Source organism: Columba livia, chromosome 1, assembly GCF_036013475.1.
Source record: "Columba livia isolate bColLiv1 breed racing homer chromosome 1, bColLiv1.pat.W.v2, whole genome shotgun sequence".
NCBI classification, from domain to species: Eukaryota; Metazoa; Chordata; class Aves; order Columbiformes; family Columbidae; genus Columba; species Columba livia.
Window position 1 is genome coordinate 56,561,697 of NC_088602.1, and position 17,311 is coordinate 56,579,007.

General features: G+C 42.7%; 1 protein-coding gene across 2 annotated transcripts in view; it reads right to left on the reverse strand.

The window, feature by feature from the left end:
* The window catches only part of SLC15A1 (solute carrier family 15 member 1), a 44,191-nt gene that overhangs the window by 15,768 nt on the left and 11,112 nt on the right, over positions 1-17,311 (reverse strand). The window contains exons 1-8 of one of the 2 annotated variants that reach the window (XM_065057546.1): positions 13,569-13,662; positions 9,409-9,431; positions 6,286-6,370; positions 6,049-6,190; positions 3,414-3,533; positions 3,133-3,232; positions 2,811-2,901; positions 816-899 (exon numbers count right to left, since the gene is read on the reverse strand). In XM_065057546.1, coding sequence (XP_064913618.1) covers positions 816-899; positions 2,811-2,901; positions 3,133-3,232; positions 3,414-3,533; positions 6,049-6,190; positions 6,286-6,370; positions 9,409-9,431; positions 13,569-13,572 — 649 coding nt within the window. In that variant the 5' untranslated portion in view covers positions 13,573-13,662. Of the gene's footprint in view, positions 1-815; positions 900-2,810; positions 2,902-3,132; positions 3,233-3,413; positions 3,534-6,048; positions 6,191-6,285; positions 6,371-9,408; positions 9,432-13,568; positions 13,663-17,311 lie in introns of those variants that run through there. The other variant, XM_021290569.2, reaches the window with a different exon arrangement.

Consider the following 17,311-nt stretch of genomic DNA (forward strand, 5'->3'; position numbering starts at 1 on the left):
TGCAGGATTCCAGGATGCTGCAGCTCACATCACACGGGGACACGTGAGGCTCTGCCTGAACTGCAGGACTCGCCGAGGTGTCCTCAGCTTTCACGCCCACGCACGTTCCCCAGCCTCACCCTCCCACGTGCAGGGCAAGACACAGGCAAACCTCATAGCCACCATCTCCTCTGGGTTGGGTGTACAGGTAAGATGGATCACCAGTAGCTGGAGGCCCACCCTGGGTGGGCTTCTGATCAGGACTATGAGAAACCAGAACCACAATGGGCATGTGGTACATACTGACACCCCACAGTTTCTTGGTTGTCGTGGTGCAACACAAAGGCTCAGGGAGTGACCCATAGCACAGCTAGTAAAAATGTAGGTGTGTGAGAAATCCTGACAGACCAGTATGGCACTTCTTCAGGGGCAATTACCTTATACAGTTTGCTATCCTGAACTATAGATAGTTTCCAAAGCCCTCATTTTCTTGGAGTTCTCACACTACATTGAAAATATCTTAATTATAAACCCCAGTAGTCCAAGAAATAAAGACAGTAAGTTAGATGATATACAGAATTCAATGGTATATTTGTGTGTCTCCCCACCCCCAGTCTCTACTGGTAAATCAGACTCTTCTGTAGAAACAAGTGCTTCAGGTTAATCCCACCCACAGCCCTTCCCAAGAAAAAAGTTTAAGTAAAAAATTGCAGAAACAGTCTGGTATTGATAGAGGTTTATACCTGGAGATTTCTACCTCTTCCTCATTATTTGAGATCATTATCATCTAATGGCATCTGTAACTGAAGCAACAAGACAGAAATGGTTCCACTTACTCAAGGAGACAGCCATGAGGGCAGCAGGAACCCCAAAAGCTAGTGGGTAACATCGCTGTTTGCTGTGAATGCCACACTCTTGAGCTGAAGTACAAAATAACATTAGATAAAAGTCCCAGTCAGTGCTGCCAGTATTTTACGTAACGTTTCTGTTGTTTGCATTCATTGTTGACTAGAGGAAATAAAATCTGTTGAAAGTTATTGACAGAGCAGATGATCTTTATTCAACTTACTTTTCATTATTGAAAGGGGGAATTGTGTATTTTTCAAAAATTAAAAAATAAATAAATAAAAATCACAGGACGGTTGAGGTGGAAGGCACCTCTGGAGGTCATCTGGACCAACCCCACTGCTCAAGCAGGGGCCCCCAGAGCCAGCAGGCCCAGGACCATGTCCAGACAGATTTTGAGTATCTCCAAGGGTGGAGATACAACCTCCCTGGGCAACCTGTGCCAGTGATTGGTCACACCTACAGAGAAAGTGTTCCCTGATGTTCAGAGGGAACCTCCTGTGCTTCAGCTTGTGCCCGTTGCCTCTGGTCCTGACCCTGAGCACTGAGCAGAGCCTGGCTTAGTCTTCTTTGCACGCTTCATTCAGGTATTTATATACATTGATGAGATCTCCCTGAGCCTTCTCTGCTCCAAGCTGAACAGTCCCAGCTCTCTCAGCCTCTCTTTATATGAGGTTTACATTCAGTTTTACACCAAGGAAAGAAGAGTTCTGCTAGAATGCTCAAATGGATGTTCTTGGTGTAAAATGAATTAGATTACAAAAGTTGTGTGACAAGTTTATAAACCAAGATGTAAGTAACATAAGTGCAGCTTGTTGAAGAAGCTAGGAAGCTAAAAACTCCCAATAGTAGTCAGTGATTTCACTTTATAAACTTCATGCACATATCCTGAAATGATGCTCAGAGTGTGAACATTGCTACTAACAGAGAAAAGTAAAAGATTAAACAAAATTATTACCTTTTTTTCACCATACCTCTTGTAACAGGAGAATTAGAAAGTTTGATTTGGAAAAAAATATTTATATATGTATTAGCTTGTGGCTAATTCGTGTTTTGATTTAGTTGTATCAGCCTTTTAATTAAATCTTTACAGGATGTAGTGGTATCACTTTCACCAGCTGAATTTGTCCATTTTTCCAACGTAGTTTTCACTCTGTATCAGCATGGAAGTGAAATGCGTGTTGTGCCTTAGACATATCTCCTTCCATTTTTGGAAAAGGACAGAATTTGCATTAAGCAAACATCTAAAATGCTTCTACACAGTCAAGAAGTCCAAAAGCCAGAATTTCAGCTCAATGCTTTAAGGTTATCCCAGAAATCACATGCTGTTTTAATTCTTTTGAGGAAAACAGCCTTCCTCCAACTCCCGCCAAGCACATCCATGCAGCACTGTCTGTGTAAGCTTGCCATGAAAATCCATACACATATGGATCAGTGAATTGTTGCCTTTTTGTTTAGGATCACACTATTCATTGTAAGCAGAAAATAACTTTCTCCTTTAACAACTAAAAACAAAATCTCTTTTGTCACATGGATAAATGTCTTTGCATGTGCACAGATGATTCTGTACTTTGCATGGACATACCAGAATAGTCACCACTTTCAGACTAGAGGGCTATTTCCCCCTCTCCTTCCCACCAAAGAGTACCACTCTTTCTTGTGTGATGGTTTTAAAGGCATTGGAAGAGGTGCCATATTTGTGTCTCCATGGAATTAAAACCTGAGTTAGGCACAAAAGTTGATGGCTTCGATGTGTTTCTTTAGGGTCAGACGTACCAGATCTGAAGGCAATTCAGACCTCAAATTGGCTTGGTTTTGACCTGCAAAAACTGGATGACATACAAAAAAACCCTTGAAAACTATTTGCCACAGGATGTCAAAGAACAGAGGGAGCCAAAATGTTAATGCAAACCTAACTGAATGGCAATCCAACGCTCATCCTTTACTGATGCTTAAATATTTTATAAAGAAATGTGTGGCCTTACCTCTGAGAATTGGGGTGATTATAGTAGACAGGAGACTTCCAGCATTAATGGACAAATAAAAGATGGAAAAGAATCTACTTCTTTGTTTTTCCTACAGTAAAACCAAAAAAGATGTTTAGAAAGGCTTAGCCAGAACCACATCATCAGCCCAGACTGAACTATCAGCAGCTCTGTTTGCACCGTTCTAGACAAAAAGTTCTCTATAGCTCCTTCTTCAGCTTCATTAATGCACACATCTAAATATGTATATTATTAGAGTATTACAGTAGTCAAACATTAGTAAGAGTATATGTATGATTTAAATTCTGTAAGACATTGTTACCTGATCATCTTCAAACTGATCTCCACCAAATGCTGACACACAGGGTTTGATCCCACCGGTACCAAGTGCAATGAGGATCAAACCAATCATGGACAGAGCACTGGGCCAAAGCAGAAAAGCAAAAAAGAGGGGGGGGAGAAGAAAAATCACTTTACTTTCTTACTTAAAGCATATGTAAGAAACTGATTACAAGACAGTTGAAATTCAAGTAGCATAAATTTAAGGCATAAGTTGTCCACTCCTCATCAACCTAGAAAAAACCCATCTAGAAGGCAACTCACATGTGCACTGATATACTATCAGGAGAGCCATCATGGTTGTGATCCGTCAGGTCATTTATGGAGCTCACAGACATGACTGCCTGCCCAATTGTGTAGACAATGGACAGGTAGATAATGGTCCTGTTATAAACGGAGAAGATAGATTTTTAGACATGTTAGCACAATGACACACCTATACATACACACACAGATAATTCAAACTTTTGCTCATATGAAAGATGCTTAGTAAATAAGTATGATTAACAGAGAAGACAAATTAAAGACTGAAGTTATCACAAGCTACTGTAAAAAAAAAAAAAATCTGTCCACATATCTCTGTCACAGTATTTCTATTCTCTTGGGGGTTTTGTTTGTTTGTGGGTTTTTTGTGTGTGTGTGTTTTTTGTTTGTTTGGTTTTTGTTTGCTTGTTTGGTTTTTAGTCATTATTATTTTAGCTAGCTGCCTTTAATTAAGCAAGGCAAGATGAGAAATAGATTCTGTAGATATCACCAGGTCATGGCAGATTTTAAATATCTTCAGTGGTTGCCTTTTTACTAACCAACTTGAGAATGCCATTATCATATTTGATACATGGTAGAGTTCAAATGGACTACCCTACAATACTGAAGTATGCTGTTTACACTGATTTTAATATTACTAAAATATTCTATATGTTCTTTTCTATTTTAGCTTCAAGGAGGAGGAAAAGAAAATCTATTCTATTAATAAACATGCAAACTCCCCCAGAAATACTGTTGCAAACAACTCAGATGCAAGTTTACCAATATCTTTAAACTCAGAGTGGAGTGAGAAACATCATGCCTTTAGGGTCCAATTCCTCTTTCCTGTGTGGAAGAACATTTTAACTTTTTTGGAACTTAAGTTCATGACTATAGTTTAACTCATGCTCATCTGCTTCCTTTGTTGAGGCTCCATTTGATAGGCACAGATCCAGGCCTCTGGTTTGGTGGAAAAGGAGGAGAAATAGGTTGCAGTGATGTGAAATTATTTAAAACTTCATTTTGCAGCAGAAGTAGTCCCAATCCCAGTGAAGGGTGAGGCTCAGGGACCTAGGACAACCTGGATCTGTTTGAGGAAGGCAAGAGGTCCTCACAGCAAGCTTGGAGCACCCTGATATAAGAGGCACAGAGGTAGCATTGCTCACACCACTGACCAGGTTCTTCTCACCTTAGAACAAGTTGTTTCTAACTTAAAAATGTTCTTTCCTGTAGCTGGGTAAAAAGCTGTGCAAGGTGGGGAACAGTGATTCTGCTATTTATTAGATAATAATAATTTTTAAAATATGTTATTTTAAATAGCACTTCCATACAGTTACCTTAGTTGCTTAACAACTTGGGAGAAAGTTTCCAATAGAAGTTAAACCTGAGCTGACCAGAAGAGAAACTCCTGCTCTTTATTTGCAAGGCTCATAAGCATGTTGTGAAGCCAACACTTATAATTGGCACTGCAGAGATTAAGAAAATAATTGTGATTTCTGTACTGTTTTCCCCAAGAACTTTACATCTAAAAATACATGAGCAGGTCCCAGCCTGCTCCTTGGCAGACATTGCATGATGTATGTGGACTGTGTAAGTACTCCCCTGTAAGAGTGCTTAACAGTGCTTGAGCAACCTCCTCTTATAATAGATTTTTTTTATGCATTATTGTTTAAGCCTTCCTCATAGCAACTTGCTGAATTTTATGGCATCTGCACATTAAACCCAGCACTTTTTTTTTTTTTTTTCCCAAAACCACTTTAGTTTTTTTTTCTTGTCAAGCTTAAAATTCCAGTTTTGACAGTGGTTGCAGCCCTGGTCTCCCAGAGGTTGTCAAAACAGTGGAAGAAGATGATGGTGTAGCCTCCAGCCAACCAACCATGCAAACAGCTTCATCTCTAATCTCTAGGAGACCTTTGACAAGTCAGCTAGCATTCCTGACTCATAGCCCTCCATAAAATCTTTATGGTGCTTTTTTCTGGCAAAGTAAACACTATTAGAGTCACAACCTCAGCAAAGGAGAGTGAGATCAGGCTGTTGGCAATAATTTGGTTACATTTCAAAGCACTTCATACTTTTCTGAGCAACTAGCACACAGATTAAAACCCAGAATTCATCATTAAAAAAACAAAAACAAACAAACACACACAAACAACTTGCAACTCAGTAAAACCTCCCACTGAGCTGTCAAGTCAATACTGAAATCACAGAATATTTTAGCATATATTGTAAGTCTCAGTTAATACCAAATAACACAGTATTTCACTCTTTCATTTGCTACCTGCAATAGGTAAATATTCAATCCAATGCAATTATAACCCTCAGTATCTTTATTTTCAGAGCTTGATGAATACTTTCCTTACATTAGCTTACGTTTTGTCCAGATGAGAGAAAAAAAACACAGCATGCTTCGAAAGCAAGATACTACCCTTTACTGATTAGCAGAACCGTAACATTTGTTAACTTGTAGTGCACTTTCAGGTCTGAGCAAAAACACTTAAAACCTCGAGCTTTGGAGAAAAACCATAAACAATCCTGGAACATCCAACATCATCTCTGAAGCTGTTGTTCTGAGCTGCTGTATTAGGAGATGGTTTAAGTAACACTGATCTCAGATGAGGTTTTAAGATTTTGGGTTGGTTTCTGAGGAAGCACTCACTTAAACTTTCCCAGCCAAGAGTCTGCAATGAGCGCTCCAAGGATCGGTGTCAAGTAGCACAGAGCAACAAACGTGTGGTAGATGGCTGTGGACAAGTTGTCATTCCATTGCAGGAAATATTTGAAATACAAAACGAGCACCGCTGTAGGAAGAACAACAAAACAACGGGTTACAAACCAAAAGTCAGGGCTGGGTAAGTAATGGTCAGCACGAGGAGATACAGGGCATGGGACATACCTCGCATGCCATAGTAGGAGAACCGCTCACAGAACTCATTGATAACGATGAAGAAAATGCTCAGGGGGTAGCCAAAGCAGCTCAGCTGGAGGGAAAAGACAAACAGCGTGAGCCCAGACAGAGCTGTGCAACACAGACCAACATCACTCACTGAAACGTGCAGCTTGAGCAAGCTCCCTACAGGCTCAGCAGGAGTAGGTAGGTACTCTGGGGTTAGAAGGCTGCAGGAGCTTCTGTGGAATGATGCTGGTTTACTTGAACTGAGAGTCAATTCTCACCTGACCCTCTTGCCCCTAGAGCTCTACAGACTTCTCATCTGCCCTTTGCAGAACTTTGGCAATACTATATTTGCCCTTTGGTCGTTATTTTATGCACATTAGAAGTCTTGAGCCTCCAGCCCTTGGAGCTATCTTGACTGGTATCCAAAAATGCAAAAAGCCAATGTTCTTGAAAAAAAATCAAAACCCAAAGCCAACAAAAAGTCCAGCACACCAAAGTTAGAAGCTGGATTTACTTTTAAATACCTCCAATTAAGACAAACAAACATTTAAACATTTTATTCAAACAAATCTCTTGGGGAATCTCCCTATCCTTAGAAAATCCCTGCTTGATAAAGAATCCTTCATTTCTTCTGACTTGCTGAATGAACAGACTTTTCTCTTAATCTAAAATGGCATGGCACTTATTGACAGATTTACTGAGCCTTCACCTGCTGTGACAGGCATCTCCACAGTCACCATCACACAGCTTGTGACATGGGTCTTGCCATTGCAACAAAGAGAAAAAGCACAAGTCAGGTACAAATCTGGCGTAATTGGTAGAATTGGAAAATTAATTTCTGATCACCTAGTTTTCCTAGTGGATGAATACATGATATAATTTCTACTTATATTACTAGGAATTCAAGTTGAACATAATTTTCCCTTTTTACCTTTTTATGGAATTCTGCAAGTTGCAAAAAAACAGATTTTTTTTTTTTATAAGCCTCAGAACATCCCCAAATTAAAACAGTTATGAAACTTAAGCATGGAAAAGAAAAAATGGCATTGGTTGTCTTTACGTTGTAAAGGTTGACAAATCAAACCAATCTGTATTTCATGTGAAACAGGAAAAAAGGTAACTCTGCAGATCAAAAGGAAAGAAACTTTACGTGGGAAACTTCTGCCTGACATGAGTAAATTAGACAGCCCGTATCTCCAGCAAAAACTCTGGAGAAAGCCTTAATGAACAATGCAATACTTTGAGACTCGTGTGTTACAATCTGTTTGTGAATACCTCAAGAGAAATTGAAATAAGAGTGGTGGGATATTGCAAACTGAGTCCAACTTGGGCACGCACATGTGCAAGCAGCATGAACAGCACTGATCTTTGTTATCAGCTGAACCAGTCATATAGTGTGCATGTCACCATGGTTTGATAAGCAGGCTTCACTGAAAGAACCAGACTTCAGCAGAGGCAGGTGTCATCTAGCTTTAGAGCAACAGAAACTAGAGGCATAAATAGAAGCTTGTCACTTGATTTATCACATCCTCCATGGGCAGAAAGAGGTGTCTCCAAAGGAAGACCATCCACATGTATCCCCAAATCAAGTAAAATTCACTTGAAGGTGCCTACTTCTCTCAGCTGAAGGCAGCAGGAGCTCTACATGACTAGTTCCACCTTGGACAACCGCTTTTGTTAGACTAGAATTCATAAAGAATGCCACCCAGCCCTGTCTATCAATAAGACACACAAACATTTGTGCTCCTGAGGAGGTGGATGGGGAAGCACACTGTGAAGGTTTGGCTCAGCACCCATAGATATACCCAAAAGGTTTTGATTTCAGCAGTCCTTGGGTCAGGCCCTAAACCAGGAAGCCACACTGTGCAGCTGTTTTCTGCCAGTGTTATTTGGTATAACCTGCTGGAGAGGAGAGGATGTCCCCATCTGCAGCAGGAGATGGCCTTCCCCATGTCTGGCCTGCCTGCAGAGAGAAAAGGAACAGTGGGTCCTGGCAGGACCCATCTCTTCCAGAAGGTCACAAAACCTCGCTAAAACCTTTTTGTCCTTCGTGGGGTTCTCAAACCCCCCTCCCCAGCATGAGGCTGACACAGTGCCTGACACCTTATTGCTTAAGCAGTGTCATGCCCTGATCTGGGGAGGTAACAAACTTCCACAGAGGCTGGGTTTGATTTAAGCCACTAGCACTTAAGTGCCCGGCAGAGACATCCTGCATTCACATACCAGCACAGCCACCACAAGTGGGTTTTTAACAGCTGCCCCTGAGCTGATGGAGAGGTGCATGTCACAGCCATGGCTCAGCATGAACAGGGGCATGCAGGAGAAAGCTACAGGGTCTTTCTCAAGGTAACAGACCTTCTACTTTTCCAAGATTATACAAGCAAGAAGACAATATACAGTTACACCTTGAAACTATACAACCTATGCTGTTGTTTTGCACTATACTGTCCTCTTAAACCTCTGGTGCATTATACACGTGCATGCATACACATCTACTGAAACATCTGTTGTGATCCCTATAGGCCAGAAAGCACTGGATCCACCACTGAAGAGGTAACCTGAAGGTTATGTTTCATAATGCTCTCTGTAACCGGCCCCAGGGATGCCAGGCATGGGTCTGTACCATGACACTGCACAGCTTTCTGTGACTTTGACCCCTGAGGAAGCCACTGAGCTGTGAGAAACCTCTGGGGAAAGTCTCCTGAGTAAAACCTCGTGAGATAAGAAAAGCAAAGGCAGAGATAGTGTTGCTGAGACAGGTGTCATTAACAGTTTAAAGATTCAAGAGGAAGAACACTGAAAGGTAGGGCACTCCTAAGGAAGAGCTGGTGGATGGTGACAACTCAGCCACTCGGAGGATGGGCTCCAGGGACCCTTCTCCTCCCTACCTATGTCTGCTCAGTCAGCAGAGGCTCTTCAGATATATTATCTGGGTGGTGAGCACACTAACACTACCTGGGATTTAATAAGCTACCAGGCTGCTTTGCGTGTGTTGGCCAATAACTCATTATTTTATACTTTTAAAGTGTGCTTATAGGATGATTTTTTTTTTGTGCACTGCTAAAGTTACCCAAACAATGTATATCAGTATAGCAAATTTTTATAAGAGAAAACAATACTTACCGACTTGCCCTTACTTTTTGCAGCTGCAGAGGGAAAAAACAAAACACAAGTTAGTGGAAACTACTAAGCAACATTCCTTCCACTGGAAGACATTGGAAAAATACAGCTCGAAACAAATCATTACACACAAACACAGTATTGTTCAGGATAAGTATATTTTCTATTTGTTAAATGAGACTTTTCATGGTGCAAGAAGGTTATTAGGAAAAACTGCTCACCACGCATCACTCAAGGTGGCAGCAGACCACTCTACCACCCACAGAAGGTGAATCCTGTTTCAATTCACTCTCAGGGATGTTACCTTAAAGACAAGTCAAGAGTAAGGAATTGACTCAAGATGCCTTGCCAGAGGTGAATGTCGGGTCCTGAAAACAGGCAAACTTCCCATAGCTCAGACTTAATGAGGGTTGACTGCATGGCCCAATGGAGTGATCCACGTTCGCAGACATTCCCATAACCTGGAGATTAACCTAGTGTCCTGGTTTTGCTAAAAACAAGTTTCTCTTTTAGTGAATTTGCCTGTCAGCTAAAGCCTTCATATTAACTGCATTTTCCTGGAGAACCAGACACATGTTTTGGTAAACCTAGCAATGGAATGCAAAGTTATTGATAAGCACGGATGGACATCTCACGAGAGGGGCGACGAGAAGAAAGAGACCAAGAAACTGACCAACTGTGTATAACATTCCATTCACGTGAATACTTCATATAAAAGTGGGAGATCACGAGGATCTCATGTGCTTTTCCCTTTTTCCCTTCTGCTTATGGCCGACATTAGGAGAGGACCTTGCTAGTCGTCCCTGCGAACTGAGGCCTAGTGAGAGACTGAATCCAGCTCCGGTTGGCTGCAGAGTCCAATCCAGGACTTCAGGTGCCGGCTCTGCAGTTGCTGAGACTTTCAAGATTGGTTTTGTATATTTTGTATTATTTTCTCTATTCTTATTAGTAGCATTAGTAAAACATCTTTAATTTTTTCCAACTCTCTTCACTCTGTGCTTCTTTTCCTCCCAATCGCCTGTCCTGAGTGGAAAGGGGGGAGAGGGAGGGGGAAGTGTGGGAGGGGGAGAAGGGGTTAACAATACATCTGCCAGGGTTTTATTGTGACCCCGCAATCTTAACCCTCGACACCTAGGAAGCCCTGGAAGCACAGGAGGAGTCTGCCTGACGTCAGCAAAAGCAGATGGCTGCTTACAGCCCTGAAGTCACTTGCAGCTGCTCACAGCAGGTTCAGTACCCCTGGTAGCCCTTTAAGCAGTGTTCTGCAGGGCTTGCTTGGCTCAGGGGACAGGCTCGAAGGCTGAGCTTGCGTCGTTGCAGATAAAGGCCCCGTGTCCACATAGTGGATGTCAGCATTTCCCATAAAAACCACATGAGCAAGTTCATTATCATTAAGATAACGCCAAGTACAAGATGTGAACTTTGAATTCCCTGCTTGCAAATGAAATGTGCCCATAATAGATCTCTATAAGAAAAATATGTTTGCCAATACCATTATTTAGTCCATAGTTCACAACAGATGAAAAGAGCTGACGGCAACACTATGGTGTTTGACAATACTAAATAAAGCCACTTGCAAAAATGATTAAAACAAGTTAACCTGATTTTTCAGCGCCATGGACCACTATGTTCACAATACAGACAGAAGTAGTATTATGTAGGTAATTCAAGAATATATTCTCCTAAAAAACAACTAACATCCAAAAAGCACTAACACACCAATTTCAGGGCACATGCAGATACCCCAGTCATTAAAGTTGCTGGTAATTTCCCTTACACAACTCGTGTGAGCAGAAATACCAAGGCGTTAGCAATAGAGACTATAACAACTCATTGATTATTTCCACTTGCTGGCCTTTCCAGCAGACATGCGTCGTACCGCTAGTTTTTCATAGCGCAGGGAATATCAGTTTGAGCAGCTCACTCCTGTCTGTTAGTTAAGCCTTGGGGAAAAAAAAAAAATAAAAACAGAACAAAACAAACAAACAAAAAAAACCCAAACCAAACAAAACAAAACAAGAAACCTGTAGTTGGTTAGTGGTGTTTTTCCCCTCCTCTCCTCACTTATCTCTGTCTCTCTCCTTTCCAGAGTGTAGAAGTATCACCTCTTGAAGAAACCCTACACAGAAGACACTGCAGAGGCATTTTTTCCAGACAGCATAGGCAGTGTTTAAGAGATTACATTTGTTTCTCAACCATTTTGACTTTTGCCCTCTATTTTCCTTTTAAATATTTAAACTTTAAGCTACTGATGGCATTAAAGCCAACAGCTTAGAGGCAGCTAAACTGTCTGAGGAACTTGACTGTCAGGCAGCTTCAGAGTTAGACCTACCAAAGCACAGAGAACCCAGCATTTTACATAAATTTCAGCAATAAATCTTAGGTTTGCTAGTGGCATGTTGGAGCAGTCCCACTTTTGGGCAATCCTCAGTACCTCTTATTATCTCCCCACAAAGAATGACCCGCAGAACTGCTCATTTTTACCACGGAATACCGAAGAGCTTCACATTTTTCAAAATAAAGCTCTAAACAGTTATGCACTTTGTATTCCCTTAAGATACTAAATTACGTGTAAACAGTGTAAAGAGAGAAGCCAGCTCATTCTTGGCTTGAGAACTGAATCTAAAGAGTTATTTATTGGTGGGTCACCCCATGCTTCCCACACTTGCAGACAGGGTGAAGGGCAGCATTATGGCTCCGACACCTTTCCCAGCAGCTCTCACCAGTACGGTTCCCTGCATTCACAGAGATGCTGCAGCTCCTGCAGCTCATGGTCCATGTCACAAGAGGGGAGCACAAGATGGCTCCATGCAGCCATCTCAGGAACTTGACCTGGTTGAAATGCTTCACGTTCGTGGCTAAGCTAAATCTGTACAGAACTGTAGAGTCACATAGGATGTTCCTGGCCCCAGAGCAAGCCTGCTCTCCTGCCATCTGACTCATGGCCCAGCCAAGGCTGTTGCCTCTGCTTCTTGGAGCAGCCTTACATCACCCACACAAGGATGCTGCTGCTGACAGGACAAAAGATTCCAGGAGTCCCTGCTTCACACCTCACTCTTCCAGAATGACACTGACACAGAAACCATCAAAGCAAATCTGTCATGCAGCAAACCTGATATTACGTGAGCAGACACAGCTGCATTTGCATTTGGTTTCTCCTTCTCCTCAGAGTCACCACCATTTTTCCAAATGGCTACTCAAACCAGCAGGACCCTGGTGCTCCTTTGGGCAGGGCACTGCCAACCTCTGCCTTCTCATCACTGTCACTGCCAGTCCCCAAAGTCCAGGTTTGCCTGCCAAAGCTGCAGCCAAATTCTCTCATTTTTTGGATCTCCTCCCATTCCTCCACACATAGGACAAGGTTTCCCAAGCTCAGGAACTGCTTGCAGGGAGAGACACAACAACATGCTCAGATGCTGCAGGACTGAGGATCCAGCAAAGCACAAGGGAGAGCTGCACCACAGAAAAACATCATTTGTGCATTTACTACTCCACGTTCCAGTTCAGCCAGAAAAAGCATCTTCAAAATTAACTAGTTAAAGGGGCTCTGCCCTTATTTGAATCTTCCAACTGTGTTTCTGTGCATTTAAAAACACTGATTAGGTCAACACTAAGTAAACACTCTTTTGAAAAAAAGCATGAACAGCTATAAGAAGCACTACATTTAACTTTTGCTAGGATTGCAAACTCCAGGCACCTTAAAAGTTTTAAGATAAACCTTACCAGTTGGGGGTTCAGAAGGCAATAACATCATTTGGCTTTTACTAGGGTTTCAATGCAGGTTCATACAAGTTAGGACATATTAATAACAATGCTGGAGGAAGAGCTGCCCCAGAGGCAGCAGGCTGGTGAAAAAGCAGTAGCTAGGGGTGGCCCAGAGGACCAGAAGCCACCCAAAGTTGTCCTCAGACCCGCACTCAGCAGCAAAGCCAGTCCTGGGGTCCCCGCCCACGCAGTCAGTTCTCCGTGGGCTGCTCACAGCCCAGCACGGACACCCGGGTCAGAGGGAACCGGCCTGAGCCTCCACCCGGTGCCCAGCCTAGAAGCAGCATCCCGGGAGCACCCCTCCAGCAGCTCCACCACCCCCCTCGGGCCGGGCTGGAGGGCGACCCTCGCGTCCCGTCCCGTCCCATCCCATCCCATCCCACCCCCGGAGCACCTACTCATGCTGCCGGCACAGTCCTGGCAGGAGGCTCGGGGAGGGCGGGAGGGAGAATACCGGGGGCGGCCGGGCTTTAAGGACGGCTCCGGGGGCCCCGCCCGGCCCCGGCTGCTCCGGGGCGGTGCCGCCGGCCAGGGCAGCGCAGGTAGCGGGGAGGGGAGCGAGGGGAAGGGGGTGGAGGGGGAGTTTATCGCCGGGGGAGCTATTGCTGGGCTCACCCGCCCTTGACCCGCCGGTGTCGGGCCGTGCAACGCACCGGGGTGAGTTTAACAGCCGGTCCCGCCGCCCTCTCCCCCTTCGGCTTCTGCATAAGGAGTGTCACTCTCTGCTGCGAAGTACCAAGGCCACACGTTTTCCCTTTGGTGTCAGATTGTGGATGGGAAACTTACTAAGTGAGCAAAGTAGACTACATGCTGCATGGACAGCAGCTTTCTGCCTCGTCTGTTCCTTTCCAGCCAGGGAGATGGAGTTTCTTCTGACTGCTGCTGCCAAATGTGAGAGAAAACACAAGTTTGCTGGCTGGCACTCAGTTTCTAACCATGACTGACCTGCAGCTCCCACCAGCTGGTGCTTCTCAAAAGTTGCCCCATCACTGGAAGTGTCCAAGACCAGGCTGGATGAGGCTTTAAGGAACCTGATCTAGTAAAAGATGTCTCTGCTCATTGTAGGGGGTTGGACTTGTAGATCTATAATGGCCCCTTCCATCCCAAACCATTTGGTGAGTCTGTTTTTCTGTAGCCTAGTTTGCTCAACACTTTGGTCTGTCTGCAGCAGATGACCATCCTGTGTGCTGTGTGTGCTGCCAAACTACAAGGAAAGCTGGGAGAATCTTGATCAGTATAACCTAATGCATGTTTCATGCATGCACCTTAGTCAACTGTATTTGTGAAACAGGTGGATGAGATGTTCACCACTGAGAATTGCCAGAGCGCAAGGCAAACAAGAAGAGCTGATTAGAGAAGCTGCACAATAAGGCTTGAATGTACTCAGAATGTGGAAACAGAAAAATACTAGTTAGGCAGTGCTAAAAAAAGAGAGAAATTTCTGAAAGAAGCATGAAACTCTTCTTGTTGATGTTGTGTTAACACTGGTCTCCAGTTCATGCAATCAATCCAATGGCATCTCCTACAGCATGCTCTTCATAATTACCTGGCTGCTGAACAGGTTCAGCTCTTCTTAGGTACAAATCAAACAAGCGTTGCAATATATTGCAATGTGGAATATCTATAGTCAGCACTTCAGGTGCTAAAGAAGGCTGCTCCAACCCATGATTTAGAGCTACAGCTGAAACCAGATTTCTCAAACTGTGTCTACACAGGGATAATCTGCTCAAAGGAGCTCTACTCTCTTATCAGTTACTCATAATATTGGCTGTTAAAATTTATGAATAAATTCTTAAGGTAAAGAACAAGTGGGTGGTTATAGCTGTATTTATAGCACCTACTCTTGTAATAAACACAAATCTCGCTGGGTATGTTCCACTGCTGCAGCTGATGCTGGTCATAGATCACGTCTCTATTTTATATATATATATATGAAAATACATCTGGCCACACAGCACAGGGAACATTGCATTTATTACAGTTACTTCAGCAAAACAAGCTGTCTGTAAAGCAGTGACAGATGTTGAAATCACTGATAGCTCATTCACATGCAGAAATGATTGGGATACTACTACCATTTTTGAGCTGTTAAAGTATAAAATAAAGGCATCGTTTTTTCCCTGAAGATTTGATCTCTTGCCCTTGCATAAAAAATGGTGATGAATGGGAATTTCAGTTTGTTATATACACCCCTGCATCTTGTGGAAACAAAGAGTAGGCATTTGATCTTTCTTCCTAGAAAGAGACATACAAGTGGGAAGCAGAAATTATGGAAAACTCCCTGTTTTTTCAGCCATTTGAGATAAATGGGCTAGTTTTAATTTGCCCCACAAAGAGAGATAAAGGTCCACATGATTGCTTCACAGTTACTTCTGAGGTGGACTGGATTCTGCATTCATTTAGGAAACTGATGCTATGAGGTTGAACCCTGCGAAGCTATTTTGCAGTTGTACCAGTTAGAGGGACAGAAATTGTTCTCAGAGGATCTGATTTTCCTAGTGAGGCTCACATTCTAGGAATGCTTGGGGCACAGCAGGGCTGTTAAATATTTAGCGAACAAAGGTGAAGATAAAATGCTGCTTTCTTCTATAATACAAAGCTCTGAACTTATGGGAGTGCATTTACAAGGTATAATAGAAAACTTGGGCTACATAACTTTGAATAATTAAGTATAAGCCACAGCTGGTAATTAGAAAGTACGGTATGTGACTTCTATGCAGGTTAAAATGACACATTATTCCGAGACCAGATCCTAACACCAACTGTTTGGCTTTATGGGTGGAAATTTAATTATAATTGATGGGTACCTTACTCTGTCATTAGTTAAATGCCACAGAATATCACTTGGTTAAAGGCTGTAAAGGAGTCAATAAGATTGTTTCCTTGTGTCTCATAGGTAGGAAGAATATGATTGTTTCAGAGAAGCTGCTGGGGTGAATCCATAATACGGAATAATTGATAACAACTATTCATTATTTAAGGACCAACAACCTGAATTAAAATTTAAGTACCTTAAAGCAAATGAAGACAAATTACAAATTTTTTAGAATATGTGTATTTTATAAACCTTAATAGTTTTTTTACTCACTATTTTAGATCGGGAAAATTAAAATAAACATTAAAATAAAGAAATTGTGATGGTGTGCAGCTCATTCCTGCATAGCCAGTATTGAGCGAGATGCTGAAAACTGATTTAAGTAGTACATTAATTTCATTATGAACAAAGACTAATGGATTTGGCTCTATAACCTCAATCTATTTGGCTTTCATGATGGTAGTAGCCAAACACTAACACTAGTCACTTCTCAGTAACTACTCCTCCCAAGATAACACATCCTTCCAAGAAAAGTTTATCCCCACCTTCCAGATAGAGAATCTAAGGAAAAAAGTGATAATGAATCAGCTGGTGCATACAAAAGTGTTCCACACTTATGTAGCTGAGGTATCCCACTAAACCCATGAACATGCAGATAACAAAGAAAGCAGAATATGTTTGCTGTGACCTTTCTCATAGCGCTGTGTCTCACTTAGTGTCTTGAAGACAGGGTTTGCTAGCAGAGCAAATAAGTGGTGGGACAGTCTAGAGGAGGTGGGGGCTGCAGGGAGGGGGTGCACCAGGGCTCTCTGAGAAGGGGTCTGCAGCAGTTCAGCTGCCTTCAACCACCAGCCATAGAGATGCCAGGTGCTGGGCACTTCCAGAGGTGACACTAGGCTTGGTATTTGAGATGGCCACTTAATTTCCATGCAATGATCAACTTTGGCCCAAAACATAAGGACTTGCTACTTCAGAAGCTTGGTAAACCAGACTTGGCATGTGCAGAGAAAGAAGTTTTCTACTGCCCCAGCCTGGCAGCCCAGCTCAGCAGCATTTGGCAGGTATTTCTGCCCAGAAAAAGGAAAAGAGTTCATCCTCTGTGGCCCAGAAGGGACTTGGCTTCTCTAGCAGGTCTGTCTGTACATAAGCCAAACTTGTGGGTGGAGGGTGAAACAAGGGAGCAGGAACCAGAGCCAAGACCTGTACATAAATCAAGTAACTATGTAAACTTTATTTACCTGGGGTTGCCCCAGACTGATGCCAAAAACCTTTGGCTCACTAGCAGTGCCTGTGGCAACATGCAAAGTTAACATAGCAGATGTAGAC